We start from the raw sequence: 15,899 nt of genomic DNA, 5'->3' as shown, positions 1-15,899 counted from the left end.
CATGAAGTTTGAGTAGTATATGTGTAAATATGAAATTTTAGGTGTAAGATATGTAAAACATAAGAAGATCAAACATGGAGATTTTAGGTGTACTATGTGTGTAAATGACCCGATTTTGTATTAAGAAAAAAATGGCATTCATAATTGTTGATAAAGATTTTAAACTTGAAGAAGATCAAACATTGAGATCTTATATTATATGATGATGCAAAAAAGAAAAAGATTAATTTTCATGACACTAAAGTTACAAAGATGCATGTTTTAGAAAGAGACTTCAAAACTTACCTCGCGTTTTGTTACATCTATGCCTTCCAGTGGTGTACCTGATGATACTTTCAAAAGTTCATAAGGGTAGGTTTGCAATTCATTATCCGCATCACAAATGTCTTCATCATCCACAATAACCACTGACTCAAATTCAGGAATGTTCATTGGATCTTTTGACAAAGATGGAGTTTCTGTGGAGGCAGCTGCAACAGGTTTATAATAGGGATGCGTTGAACATAATGAAACAGCCATAAAAAAAATTTTAAAATTAAACTGGTTATTTGGATAATATAGAAATTAACTCCATAAAAATGTCGTAGCATGTAATAACTTTGTTAATAATAATAATAATTAAAATAAAATTTTAATTCTAATGGATGAGTCTAATGAATGGATCGATTCAAATGCCTCGATGGTTTCAATTTAATGAGACGAGCGTCTCATTTGAATCAGAGAAGAAACCAAGAGGCATAGCAGCAGAGAGTGAAGGAAGAAGGAAAATGAGAGAGAAGAGAGTGGAGCGAAAGAGATTGTGTGAGCATCTAAAGCAAGGGAAACAATGTTGAAACAGTACGCGCGCTGGGGAGTTCCCGCTGTGCACTAAGGCAGAACAAGAGCAGTGCGAGTGCTTGAGAGCAAAGAGAGAAGAAAAAGAAAAAGAAGACGAAGAAGGAAGTATTACACCTTGCTGAAGACGCTACATCGGAATTGACGGCGAGCAAAAGTCATGTCATGTGAGAAGAAGAAGAATAAGGAGGGATATAAGACGCACACTCGAGCGCGATTTTTCTCGTGTGTAGCAAGGAGCAAGCGCGTGTATCCTATTCAAAGGAGGAAGGGAAGTTGACAGTGCTTGCGTGCGCAAGAGGTTTCAACGTGTTTAGTGTTGGGAGACGAAGCCGAGGGACAGCGTTGCTATGTGCAAGGGAGGAAGACAGAGGGAGTCTTGTGAGCAGTAAGAGCCTCAGCTTAAGTAAGAGACAACACAGTATGAAACACCCAAATTTGAAAACCAGATAAAATTTTTGATAATTTTAAAATATACATCAAATTTCATATCTCCCAAAATTTAACTGAAGCAATTTTATAAGATTAATATATAACACTATTAATGAATTATAAATAAAATATGAGATATAAAAATAAAAGATATTGAGTTAATTATTTTAATAAATTTTAATTAATTCCAAATCTCTTGCATCTCTACTATTCCCAGCCGACCAATTTAGTGATTCTCAGCCATAAGATTCGATCGAATGACTGCGATAAGGTGAGGATCATGTTGAATGCCGCGCCCCAATCTCCCAAATTCTCCTTCACGAGTAAGATAAGGCTCGGGCACTAACAGGGAGCCGTAGCTTGCAACTTGAGGTTCTATGGAAAAATCTAAAGGTAGAAACCCTCTTTCACGCTAGTTATGACAATCATTTCCTTCCATACTCTTTCATTTTGATGTATGCCTCGAATCGGTGCACTTTCTCGTTTCTGGTGTTGTAGCGGAGAAGTTAGAGAAACTTGGCTTTGAAGGCTTTTGTAGGGGATTTTAACATGAAATTAACAAGGTTAAGAGAGGTTTAAGGGAATATGAATAAGAGGAAAGAATAATAGATAAGATTGGAGAATGGTTGGTTATGCCGAAAAGCCCATTTGAGGTAAGATTTAGTAAAAGAGACAATTCTACGAACTCCTACAATGTCTATGAATTTCAAGTTGTTTACACAAGGCAGCGAACTCGAGATGAGCGTGAAGAAACTCGTCGTCTGGCTGCTCTGCCTAGTTAGATGAAATAATCATGTGCTAACTTAAGAAAAATAATTCTTTCCAAGTTTCAAGTGATTTCATGTATGACATTGAAGCATTTAGAATTTTTTATAGATGGAGGAATACCTACATTGAATGTATTAATGCAAATTGATTTCCCCTTTACAATACATGTGATTTTACTATACTATGAATCTAAATATGCTTATGAAATTATTGTTTGCAGATATTCATTTTTTATGATTCAAGCATATGATATCTAAAATGCCTGATAAATGCTTGTTACATGAATTATGATTTCAGAAATAAAAGAATTGATGTTATAAGTAGACTATTACATAAATACTTACAAGTACAGATGATAGGGATGTGGGGATTCCCGACTTCTGGTATTCATTCAGTGACGAAACTTTGAAAACTGTTGGGATCAGGTTGTGACGGAACATACAAAATCGTTGGTGCCATGAGGACTATTGATAATTGTCACATTGGGGGAGGGGGCCACCTTTCTCAAATAGCTAATCTAGTTTTCAAGCTAAGTGACAACTCAATAACAAAAGAAGACATGAAAATAGTTGGATCTATACAATTATAATTAACATTGTTATGATTAGATTGATAATTCTTATGAACATGCTTATGACTACACAAGAATGAATGACATACATGTTTTATACAACAATCATGATTTTGTTATAACATGTTTTTCTTTTATAAGATATTTTGTCATGTTGTGACTTGTGTGTAGACATGTACAATACAAACGAACATGCATGTTTCTTTTATGTGTAAAAAATTTTATTTTAGCCTTAATTATTTTGTTGAGCTTGTTGTTACTTAATCCACTTTATTGTCTTTCAGGAAGTGGTAAGAAGCAGCAGAACGAGTGGTCATGTATGATTTATATAACTTTTGTATTATAATTTTGAGAGCTTGTACATACTTTTAAGTTTTCATCTTATTTATGTTGGATTTAACAGTTCTGTATAGATATATATATTTTGATGATATAATTTCTACACTTTCGAATATATATGAATATGAATGAAATATGAAATAAATGTATAATATATGTTTTACGACAATTTAGTTAGATTAGTTCATCAGTTCATGGGTCTTGATTATGCAAGTCATGATGAATATAGGTGAGAATTTAGTATAGTTGAATTATACACCTTTGTCGCACCTAAGCCAATCTTAAAGGGGGTGCTATTAAGGTGTGACACAGCGAGTCCTGACATGCAGAGAAGGGTCGAACCCTAGCCATATAGCCAAGGGAAGGAGAATTAAGCAGTGTGCATGTCTTGGATTATAAAGTTGAATCCGAAAGAGGAGAGGTTGCCTTGTGTGTGAAGAAGTAGATGCAACGGAATTGTTTGCTGGTGGTGAGTTTGACTACAAGGGACGAAGCCAAGGAAAAAAGGTTCGAGTTCAAGCCGTGTTATCGACTTATCGTGAGCAAGGAGGAAGCTTGTGTGAGTGTAGGAGTTAACCGAACTGAACTGTGCAAAGTTTAATGTATGGTTAAGGTTTTTAATGTCTTAAAATTTATTTAGATTAATATTCTAACTGAAAAGATATTAAATGTTACTATTATGTTTTGTTTAATCAAAAAATTATTAGATTGAGAAGCATTTAAATTGAAGGGAGAAGAAAAAGTTGCAACATCATTAAAAGTAAGTGTTTAATTGAAAGTTATTTATAGTCAAATAAATAATGATTTACATATTAGTAATAAGTTCTAATACAAAATAATGTCAGAAATTTGAGGTGGGAGAATCTTCTAATATGAAAACTAGAAGAATTAGCATTATGATCATGTTAGTGCTTTATTTCCAAAGTAATGTGTAAATTAATGTGATTTAATATTAATATTATTAGCAATATTTAATATTAGAAATCGAATGTTGAAGAACCATGTATTTAAATAATTGAATGAATCAAGATCCTTAAATTGTCAAAATAAAAAAAAAATTCAAGGAAAACTAGAAAACAAATAAAATCAAGGTGCAATTATGTTTTTATATTACAATAATATTTCTTATTTTTAAATATATTCCTACTTACACTTTTTCACTATCATGTCTTATATTAACGAAACTAAATCACATATGATTCTTCATATTGCAATCCTGAAATATGCATGTTAAATATCGTAGTCTTAATAGTTGCATAATAGTATGTTTTAGGAAGATATCAGATTGTTGCATAACATTTATGTTCTAGTAGAGATGCATATTATAAGTTATTTAATGACCAGTTGTAAAAGTCACATTATTGCTTGACCTTTAGAATTCCTAAAAACGTACATCAATCGGATTATCACATGACCTTATATTTTAAAAGAGTTGTACTATTTTTAGTAGATGAATACAATTTGTCTAATACGAAAAAAAAATGTATGTTCAACAACAACAACAACAAACATATATCCCACTAAGTGGGGTCGGCTACATGAATTATTTTTATCCATTGTAAACTATTGAGTGTCATATTTTCATTTAATTCTATAATTAAAATCCTTTTTTATACAATATGCCTAAGTTTTTCTAGCTCTACCTTTATTTTTCTCAACGTAAGTCGAATCTAAAACATCTACTCTCCTAATCGGATCATCAGATGGTCGACATTTAATGTGACCAAACCATCTAAGACTACTCTCACTAATTTTGTTCATCATTGGAGCTACACCAACTCAATCACGGATATAATCATTTCATATTTTGTCTCTAAGTGTAGAGTCGCTCATCCACCTAAGCATCTTATCTCAGCAACACTTGGCTTGGTTTTATGCTTCTCTTTTAAAGGCAAACATTCAACGCCATAAAGCATTGAAAGTCTCACCACCATCTTATAAACTTTTCGTGTCAGTCTAAGTGGTACTTTTCTATCACAATAAACCCGAAGCATTCATCCACTTCAGCCAACAAACTTGAATTCTACTAATAATATCCCCACCTATATCGATAACACTTTGAACAATGACCCGAGATATCTAAAGCGTTCACGTCTTTTAATAATTTTATCACCTATAATTAAAACTCTATCACAAGAGCTACTACTACTAAAATTACATTCCATATATTCAATTTTAGTTCTACTCAAACGAAGGCCATTAGGCTCCAATGTCGACCTCCATAATGCAAGTTTTTTGTGGTTTTTTCTCTAATCTTATCCACAAGAAGGATATCATCGGCACAAAGCATAAATGAATGTGCATCTTCCTGTAAATGTCTAGTAAGAAATGTCCCATAAGACAATCCATAACTAAAGCAAAAAGATATGTGCTTAAAGTCGATCCTTGATGTAATCCAATTGAAATAGGAAAATACTTGTGCAATCCTCCTTATGTTCGAACACAAGTAACAGCTCTAGTATACATATTTTTAATGCTTGCATATAAGTCATATCAACATATTTCTTCTCTAGAACTCTCCAAAGGATATCTCTTAAATCCTCATCGTAATCTTTTTCTAAATCAATAAAAATCATATGTAGATCCTCATTATTCTCTTTGTACTTCTCCATAAAACATCTCAATAAATCCATAGCTTCCATGGTAGACTTGCCCGACATAAATCCAAAATGATTATGAGAAATCCAATTTACCCATGTTCGATTATTCTCTTCCATAATTTTAAAGTATGATACATCATCTTAATTTCTCTATAATTTGCACACACTTGTGCATCCCTTTATTAAAAATAGAGGACAAAATACCATTTCTCCACTCCTCAGACATCTTTTTAGTTTTTAAAATAATATTAAGAATAGTAAGCCAAAAAAATCCCAAATCTCCTAAATATTTTCACATTTCAATTGGGATATCATCAGGTTCTACAGACTTTCTACCCTTGGTTTTCTTTAAAGCCTTATTAACTTCTTTTTCACAAATGCGACTGTAAAAATAAAATATTTTATTATTATTAACAATATTAAAATCACTAAAGTTAATCGTATTTCATTGAAAATTTTATCAAAATAACTCACCCACCTGTGTTGAATATCTCTGTTTAAGAAAAACTATATATATCACTCTTTTTAGTATCTAATTTATTATAAATATCACTACAACAGAATTTTTAGAGTCACAAATTGTTCTCTTAGACTCCCTATGGGGCATTTTATATTTTTCTCAATTCTCTAAGCTTTTATATTTAAACTAATTTTTATAACATAACTTTTTATATTTTATCTTTTCTTGCATGTTATTATTCCACAAACTATTTTTATTTATTGAAACTTTTTCTTTAGGTTCTCCAATTATATATTTTGTCACTTGTTTAGTATTTGTTACTCTATCCCACATAAAACTTGCTTCTTCATGAACATCCCAAATTTTGAAATATTAAATTTTACTCATAAAAATAATTTTATTTGTGTTTTTTAGGTATCCCCATTTAATTATATAACGATGATTCCTAGTATTCTTTATTTTACAACTCTTAATCGTAATATCTTGAACTAGTAATTGATGTTGAGTATTTAAATCCTCACTCGAAATGACCTTACAATCTTTACATTCTCGGTAATCTTTTATTCTCATAAGAAAATAATCAATTTGTATTTTATTAGATCCATTCTTATAAGGAATAATATGTTCATCTCTTTTCTTGAATAAAATATTAACAATAATAAAATCGAACGCTAAAGCTAAATCTAATATGGCTCTACCTTCTTCATCAATCACTCCAAATAGCCACTATGAACATTTCTAAAATCTTCAAGAGGTAACATTTGTATTAAGTCTTCTAGAAGAACCTATATCTAAACTAACTTGAGAAGCATAAGCACTTATAATATTAAAAATCTTAGTATCAACAATAATCTTAAGAGTTATAATTCTATCTCCAATACTACTAATTTTTACAATATTATTTCTAGGCTTTTCAATGACTTGGCCCTTCAATCTTGTGAACTAATAGAGACCAAAATGGGATAAGGAGATACGAACGGGGAGGAATAACCAATCGATGAAAGAACATGAAATCATTCTGTTTCAATAGAGGCACGGGACACGGTTGGGGGCAATGAAGTTCAAACTCTTATCTATAATTACAACTAAATCATTTCTAGTGTGTCTTTTACTTGAATACCAAAGTTCAAAACAGAAGTTATCAATCGTTAGCCTTTTCTCCAACCCATTTAGTTTATTGAATACATAAGATATTTATTTTTTTATGAAAATAAAATGTATGTTATGAAAAATAAAATAATATAAATATAAATGTGTGTATGTGTGTATTAAGAGGAGTTTACCTCATTATAGTACAGACACGAGACATCAATGTACCTGTGCATGTATATGTTTTCCTATCATCTCAATCAATTGTGAAACTTAGATCACTAAATGTTGTACTGACAATATAATATCGACCAGAGAAGAACAAACACTTTGTCACCTCAGACAAATATGTAATTTAGAAAACCAACCGCTATAATATTGATCAAGGGAGTGTTATGTATATTTAACGGTGCTCCTTAAACATATGTGAAACTTAAGAGCATAAAATAAAAATAAATTTAAAAATTAAGCATTTAAAAGTAAAGTAAAAGTTAATGCGTATAAAATTTTTTATTATTTCCATTGAGTAAATATCATAAACACAAACATTAGAAAATTATAAGATTTCTATAGTGAAATATGAAATGCCAGTATGCATATTATTTTATTTTCCTCAAATTGCTACAATTTATAAGTGTGATTACTCAACTGGATTATCTGAAAAAACTCATTATGTTGTTTTAATAACTTTTCAGGTTTTAGATTTTAAAAGATGAATAGTTGAGTACTAGAAGCGATAATGTGACTAGAATGCAAGATCAACAACCCAAAAAATGTATTTTTATTTGTTAATTAAATTGCTTCATTTAGTGGCTTTTCTAATTAATAGGTAGATATTAAATTGTTAGTAATATAAATAGAATAATATAAAGTTTAATCTTACCGTCAGACTGTCCATTCCTACTTTGGTTAATTTTAAGTCCTGGACCGAGTCGTGACAACATGCTAGAGCACCAATTCCCAGAAATGATGAGATGGTTCAAATATTGACATGTCCGTACAATTTCCATATGAATTAGTGATTGAATATATAATAGAAATCTGCTTCCGGTTTTCATGGTCTAACTTAAAAATAGTTGCTATTCATTGCTAAGAGAAATAAAAAAGGAAAATTTACACGCAAACCACACAATTCTTACGTATTTACATTTCTAACACCCAAAATTTGATATTTAAACTTATTAACACCTTGGTGTCATAAATCTAGGCACGAAAAAGTTTATTTCACTTTTAAAATGTAATGATGGTGGTGTTTTTTATATGATGTTAAAGATTAGAGTGGCATGTGAATATGAATGTATAGGTCATTAGATCTTAAATACGTAAATACAAAAGAATTGTGTGGTATGTATGTAAATGCCCCAATAGAAAATTGGAGCAAAAACAAATTATTTATACTCGTCTTAAATGGAGGAATATAAGAACTACCTTCTGGAGAAGTGTTCTCATTAGATTCTCTGGATACTAATGTTTGTTCGAAGAAGCCATGCATGTTCAAGGACACAGAAGTTGATAATCCTGTGGGTGCAGCCGATCCTCTTCCCTTAAGAGAGCCATCAGAAGTCGTAGATTTTTTTGAAGAATGACCAAATAGACCTTCAGAAGAATACCTCAAATGTGTCTTCTGAATTCCTCTATTAGAAGACTGAAAAATAAAGTGTTGAACTCAGTTCCCAACAAAACATTTAAATAAATTTAGTTCATGATGGATATAAACATGCGAGGATTAGACATCAAACAGGAGAATCAAACAGTTCGGTGTTCAATGTTACTTGCTAATTTTTTTGCATGCAGGGAGCCTTATTCCAATAGTTTGGGGGCAGTTCTGAGAGACCTTATTCTCTCTTCAAACTTATAATACTCCATATACATCCCACTCTTAACATTGTAATCAAATTTAAACCCCATAAACAATTCCAGCAGAATAGTTCTGTATGTGGGATCCTTGAACAAATGTTGAGCTGAGCCATAAATTCAGTAAGCTTAAGAAAGTATTTATACATGTGACCAAGTGTGGTCCAAAACTGTGGCAGCTAAACAGCTTGAGAAAACTTGCTCAAATATGTTACTAATTGACAGCTTTTGAAACGCAGTAAGAAGTTGTCAATTTGGCGCTGTTGAGTAGAACAACTGGTATAATCTGAATGTAGATAATTTCCATACTACGCATTTACTTTTAAGAGGCTTTAAGAATGAATAAAATAAATACTGGATATTAGGTAAATACTGCAGCTCGTCAACCATAAAAATTGAATAGAAGATAAAAATAAATAAAATATATCAAAACTCTAACCGCTCCCACCCTAAAATGTGAAAACTGCTCGGACAGTTTCTAAAGCTCGCACGAAATAACTCCAAAACCGACCCCTATTCTCTCCCTTCATCTCCCAGATAACAAGCATGAAGACCCCACTCCATTTACTTCTTCCTGGGACAAAAAATGAAACTCCCTCATTGTTCGACCCTCTCCTTTCATGCATGAAGCAGATATTGAAGCCCTTTGCTCTTCTCCCCCCCTGTATTCACATGACTCAAGCTGAAGTCAAAGCAGAAGTTCCCATTCCATATAATCTTTGCTCTGATTTCACACGTAGGAAAACCGCAGTGCCGAATGCCCACCTCCCAGCCTTCACCTCCCTTGTTTACACACAAAAGTGATCGCTCCAACCAGCTCCCTAAAACCCTTGTGATACGGTCGGTGGGAAAGCAATAGCTGAATCACGACATGCAAACCTTCAAAACCCCTCCATCTCTCGCTTGACTCAAGAAGTTCAAAGCACTTTCCAGTTTTGCTCGCCCATTGCTCCTTTCTCTCCTTCGCAGCACGTGACAAGAGTATAACACGGGAGCTAGAGTTTTATTTCACTTTATATGTTTTAATTTATGTGTTTTAATTTGTTATTTATGTTTTAATGTTTTAGGATGACATACGTGTAATTAGAAGAGTCTAGCATTAATAAATAGGGTTTCTTTTGCGTGGGGCTGAGGACAAAAGAGTTTTTAGACTTGTGTTTGTTTTTTTTTTTTTTTTTAGGTTTCAGTCCATCCAAACCTTGCCCTGCATCCGTGTTATGAATTGGCTCTCCAGTGATGTTTAGTATCAATAACAACCCCCCTTCGGCATGTATCTTTTTGGTATCAGAGCTTTGACGTTCTTGCGTCAAATCCTTTCTTGAACTGGCTAAGATCATCTCTGAATTCCTGAAACACATTGCGTGCAACTGAGTTCTTTTATCTATTGTTGTTTCCAGTTTTCAGAAATCTGAATTTTCAATTCTCCATTATCATTTTTTGGTTGTTTTCCTGTTATATTTCTTTCTCCCCGTTGTTATGGTTTCCTATTTCCGAGCTACAACATCAGTTGTTGTCTCAACCTGATTGAAATCTTGTGCCACGTTTCTGTTCCCAAAATATGAGATGAGGCTTCAGCTTCTTAGACTGACAAACCTGCTATCTTCTTGATCTTTCCTACTGAAACCTTGTTTCAGAAGGATACATTTTTTCTCTTCTTGTTTTTCACATCAGTGCTCCTCTTGCATTCTCTCTTTCCTTTCTTGCACAACTTTTCAACAAAACATCATGCTCCCATGCAAGACCATGCCAAGAACCAATCAATAAGTATCCATGGAGGATCTTTTGTTTAAAATGCAACATATGAAAAGGAGAAGTGCCATCTTGGAACAGAAAACTACGGAGGAACGCTCAGTAACACATGATTCTGAGGCAGTGAGAGAAGGGAATGAAAATTCATTTCATCAAAAAGACATAAGTTTCGATGGGTTTGAAGATTCGATCAAAAAGACATAAGTTTCGATGATCTATATGATCATGTATACCAGTCTGATGTTAATGGAATGAAATCTAGTATGAAATCATCATCAATGCCCGTGTACGACACATATAAAGATAACTATTTTTTGGCTTCTAATCATGGATATGCTCATAAAGGAGACCAGGTTTTCACGGTGAAAAAAATCTGAATATGCAGTTAATAGAAGAGTTGATGGTGAAAATTTTCATACTAGATGGGATTTGCAGGGTGATCAAATTAGACGATATGCTGATTTTGCTTTTCTCAGCCATCAACATCAGACTGATATACATGATCATATAGATCAAGCATCATTCCTTCAATGGCAACTAAGCTTGGAAGCTCGGTCACTGTATTCCGGCCTGATATGAGGCAAGTTGGATATCTTATAGTAAGAACTGCACCTACAATCTTGGTTCTCAATAAATTGATGTCAAGTGGATTGAGATGATTCAAAATTGGAGCTAGAAACCCCTTGATGCAGTTTCAACAGAGAGAATGTTAGAAGATGCTTGGATCATCGAACTTAATCTACCTGGAAATTAAAACAACTCCATCACTTTCAAAGTTTCTGAGTTGGCTGCTCATTACGAATCAGATTTAAGATTGCTCAATATGAGGGAACCTTGCCAACCCTGAGAGAACGACGCAGAAGCAAAAGTTCTATTTTCATTATATACCTTGGTTTATGTGTATTAGTTTTTTATTTGTTTTTATGTTTTATGAGGACATACTTATAATTAGGGTCAGTTTAGGGTTTAGGCTAGTATTTGTTTTCTCTTGGGGGGTTTCGGTCCATCCAAACCTTGCCCTGCAGTTGTATCATGGACTGGTCCCCAGTGGTGTTTACACATTATCTTGTTCTTACTATATTTCCCAGTTCTTTCCACTATTATTACCGAAGTCAATAACTACCCCCCTGTGTCTGGTATTATTTTGTTATCACCTTTGGTTGGTATCATGCACAACATAGAGACCTCCAAAACTCTCATTTCTCGCCATCCATCCACTCTTGTTCGTAGACCCAAACGCATGAGCCTCTTCTCTACTATGTCACCTACCTAATTCGCTTCTCTCCTTTTTTTTCTCCTTGCCTCTTCTCTAACCGAAAAATTAAATAAAAAAAGAGAGAAAGAGGGGGGATAGAGAATCATGTGACAATTCACCAACCTGGTGATCTCATTTCACCGTCATCGTCACCACCTCGCAAGCAAAAGTATAAATACAGAAAAATAGTGCTCGCATACTTTCATGCAAGGGAAGACCCATACACATCTTATAGACCACCGGGTTAGAAGACCCCTATATGGTCACAATTTTTTATTTTAATAAATAATGATGAGAGTAGCATCTATAAGATGTGAGCATGTACAATAAAGTGAAAAGTGAAGGTTGTGTTAGGTAGTCGACAGCCAGCGTAAAACTTGTTGAAAAATCATGACATAAATCATTTTGATCATTGTGTAAACTAAATAGGATGCGATTGACAAAAATGATTCATGTAGCTGACCTCTGTTGACCTTATTTTTGTGTGTGAGGTCTTTTCCTCTCCTCCTTAGAGCCTAGGTTCTAGCTCTAGAAATCCCTATGGACCATCTTAGAAAACTAGAATTGAGACTCACCCTTCTAGAAGCTCCAGCCGATTCCTATTTTCCTTTGATGTCTAGCATCTTTGGCACAAGACCATCGTTTTATGAACGAGCGGTTATGGGCTATTTTGCAAAGATTCAAGGAAGATGATCCAAATAGGACTTCAAGCCTCAGGGAAAACATCGTCACGACCACTTTCGTCACATACACACATCAAATACACGAAATTCACGAAACTGCACGAAATCAGACTTCAATTAAGCCCAAAGGACGGGTGAAAATGCGAACTTCTCCGGATGACCTCCGACGACGAATTGGACTGCACCAACGCGTCCGGGATACCCATTTTGGTAGGAAAGGACACCCATATTGCTATACTTTCGACACGAGAAAATTGGCGCGCAAATCGATGAATTCGTCAAAACGACTTCCGACGGCGAAACGAACCTCACCGACGCGTCCGGAACATCAAAATTACCTTAAAAGGACATCAATTTTGTCGTGTTTTGATGCACGAATGAAAGACGAATTAAAATTTTATTTTTTTTTATTTTTTTTTTTTTAAATCTTAAATGTTTTTTTTTCTTAAATAATATTTAACCTAACTTTATTTAGGTTTTTCCCTGACTTGCATAAACCCGATTAAAAGGCATACGCGGCATTTCTTTTCCCCTCGACACCGCCCGGTTCGGTCCCGTGCCCTAGCCTCTCCCGCGACTGCTCCTCACCCGAGACCGAGGCGATCGCCCGCCTCCTCTCCCGAAATCGCCTTCTCGCCTCCTCGCACGCGGTACTCCGCCGTTGGTTGCGCACGTGGCTCGTCCCTTCGAGTTCCCCTCGACCGAATGTTCCCCCAACCCCGAGTTTCCACCTGGCCGACCCTTCCTCTGCCCCAGGTCGCATTTCTTCTTGCTTTAATTTTTTCTCCTCTCCTCTCATGTGATTTGCTGAAATGGGTGGCTGGTATATTACTTCTTCTCTTCTTCTCTGCCTATAAAGTAACTTCCTAAACTACTGTTGGTGGTTGTTGAAAATTTTGAGAGAGTTCTTGAGGGATTTTAGGGAGATTCGAATGCTCTATTCTTCATTCGATTAGGGTAATTTCTTTTCTGATTTCCCTGTTGGAGAGGAAGCTTGGTTCATTTGTTGTTCGAAGAGCCTGGAGACTCGAATCTGTCGTGCCGTAAGCTGGAGATCGTGAGAAATCTTCGTGGGTTGCTATTGGAGTGATTTTCTCAAGCCTACCTTACTCTTTCTTTGCTTTAAGTTTACAAAAAAAATAGGTATTCTTCTCTTCTCCCCTATTTTATATCATTTCATATATCATGAAATATGAAAATTTATTTTGAGGCTTAAGCATGAGTATTTGCTTAAATATTGAGGAAAGAAACATACGTATATGGATCATCTTTACTTTCTTTACTTGAAGCACTTGAGAGCATGGTTAAGGTGATTATGGAATGCATTTTTATTACTTTATAACATGTTTGAGGGCTGTCTCTATTATTTTCGTTGCTTGAAATGTTAGAAAGTGAGAAATACATGTTGAAAGTTATTTTATGAAGTGGAAAAGATGTATTTGGGGCTTATGTTTTGTTCCCCTTGCTGCCCCTCATCAAAATACTTGCTGGAAATTATGTTTATGAACTAAAAAAAAAGTATTTGGAGCTCATATATTGCTTCTCTTGTTGTTTCTTGATAATATATGCTGGAAGTTTATTTTTAAATGCTGGAAATTACATTTGGGGCTCCTATTTTGCTTCCCTTGCTGCTCCTAGTTGAAATACATGTTGGAAAAGGTGTTATGAATGCTGAAATCATTTTTTGGGTTTGTTTCTTCTTGCTGCCCCTTAGTTGAAATACATGTTGGAAAGGTGTTATGAATGCTGAAATCACATTTTTGGGGCTTTATCTGTTTCTTCTTGCTGCCCCCTAGTTGAAATACATGTTGAAAAGGTGTTATGAATGCTGAAATCACATTTTTGGGGCTTTATCTGTTTCTTCTTGCTGCCCCCTAGTTGAAATACATGTTGGAAAGGTGTTATGAATGCTGAAATCACATTTTTGGGGCTTTATCTGTTTCTTCTTGCTGCCCCCTAGTTGAAATACATGTTGGAAAGGTGTTATGAATGCTGAAATCACATTTTTGGGGCTTTATCTGTTTCTTCTTGCTGCCCCCTAGTTGAAATACATGTTGGAAAGGTGTTATGAATGCTGAAATCACATTTTTGGGGCTTTATCTGTTTCTTCTTGCTGCCCCCTAGTTGAAATACATGTTGAAAGGATTTGTTGGAATGCTGAAATTACCTTTTGGGGCTTTATCTATCTCTCCTTGCTGCCCTTAGTTGAAATACATATTAAAGGCTGTTTCAAATGTTGGAAATTATGATTTCGATGCTTATGTTCTTGCTCATTTTTGCTCCCCTTTGTTGAAAGAAATGCTGGAGGTTTATTTGAAGTGTTGGAAATCATATTCGATGCTTATGTTCTTGCTCATTTTGCTGCCCTTTGTTGAAATAAATGATGGAAGTTGATGTTAAGTGTTGGAAATCACTTTTGAGGCTTAAGTTTTGTTCCTTTTGCTGCCTCTTGTTGAAATACATGCTGGAGGGTGTTTTAAATGTTGGAAATTACACTTTTGAGGCTTACATTTTGCTTCTCTTGCTGTCTCTTGTTGAAGTGTATGTCGGATTTGAGTCTTGATTTTGGAATATCGCCTTTTCGTGAGCTTTTTGATTAAAATTACAATTGAAGGGTTTGGAGATCCAAAAAAAAAACGCTACGTGGAAAGGATATCCTTCTTGGGATTGATCCGATCAATTTTTTTTTTAAACGAATTTAAATGTTTTAGACCGAAACATTTGCGAGTTTTATTGATTAATTTGGTTTTAAAAATGAATCGGTCTCATTTTCGTTTGTTTTATTATTATTTTTTTTTTTAACGGTCATGTTAAAAATGAGAATTTCAAATTTAATTATATTCAGAAATGATTCATAATCTTAAGGGAAATATGAGGGAAAGAGAAAGGAAGAGAAAATTAAAAATAAGATTTGGATCTTCGATGTGATAAAACCTAAAAGGGGATAGAATAACGAACCGTCTACTATTTCTTTTTGCATATGAAAGATAAAACTGTAAATTGAAAGAATATTTGAGGGTTGGAAGAAAGTGAGAGTTTAGATAACAATTAGGGACGTGGATTGGAAATATTTGTAGACCTGCACTTAGGCCCCTTAAGCTTTGAATAAAACTTAAATCCAATTGTTCTAACTAGGTTTGAAACACATCTCACAACCCTTTTATCAAAACTATAGGTTTACCCCCCTAGGTTTTAGGAGCTTGATGGTGAGCTAAGCTTAATCTAAAGATGTTTGAGAGTTAGTTGAAAGACATTTAGTTGAAAT

The 15,899-nt window shown here is 34.2% G+C and overlaps 1 protein-coding gene across 3 annotated transcripts in view; it reads right to left on the bottom strand.

Moving 5' to 3' along the window:
* The window catches only part of LOC110018215 (villin-1), a 67,160-nt gene that overhangs the window by 9,517 nt on the left and 41,744 nt on the right, over window positions 1-15,899 (bottom strand). The window contains exons 20-22 of one of the 3 annotated variants that reach the window (XM_020715464.1): window positions 8,704-8,738; window positions 8,522-8,631; window positions 286-470 (exon numbers count right to left, since the gene is read on the bottom strand). In XM_020715464.1, coding sequence (XP_020571123.1) covers window positions 286-470; window positions 8,522-8,631; window positions 8,704-8,738 — 330 coding nt within the window. Of the gene's footprint in view, window positions 1-285; window positions 471-8,521; window positions 8,739-15,899 lie in introns of all 3 variants that reach the window. The other 2 variants (XM_020715462.1, XM_020715463.1) reach the window with 2 other exon arrangements.

Source organism: Phalaenopsis equestris, unplaced genomic scaffold, assembly GCF_001263595.1.
Source record: "Phalaenopsis equestris unplaced genomic scaffold, ASM126359v1 Scaffold000006, whole genome shotgun sequence".
NCBI classification, from domain to species: Eukaryota; Viridiplantae; Streptophyta; class Magnoliopsida; order Asparagales; family Orchidaceae; genus Phalaenopsis; species Phalaenopsis equestris.
This window is presented reverse-complemented; position numbering and strand designations above follow the sequence as displayed.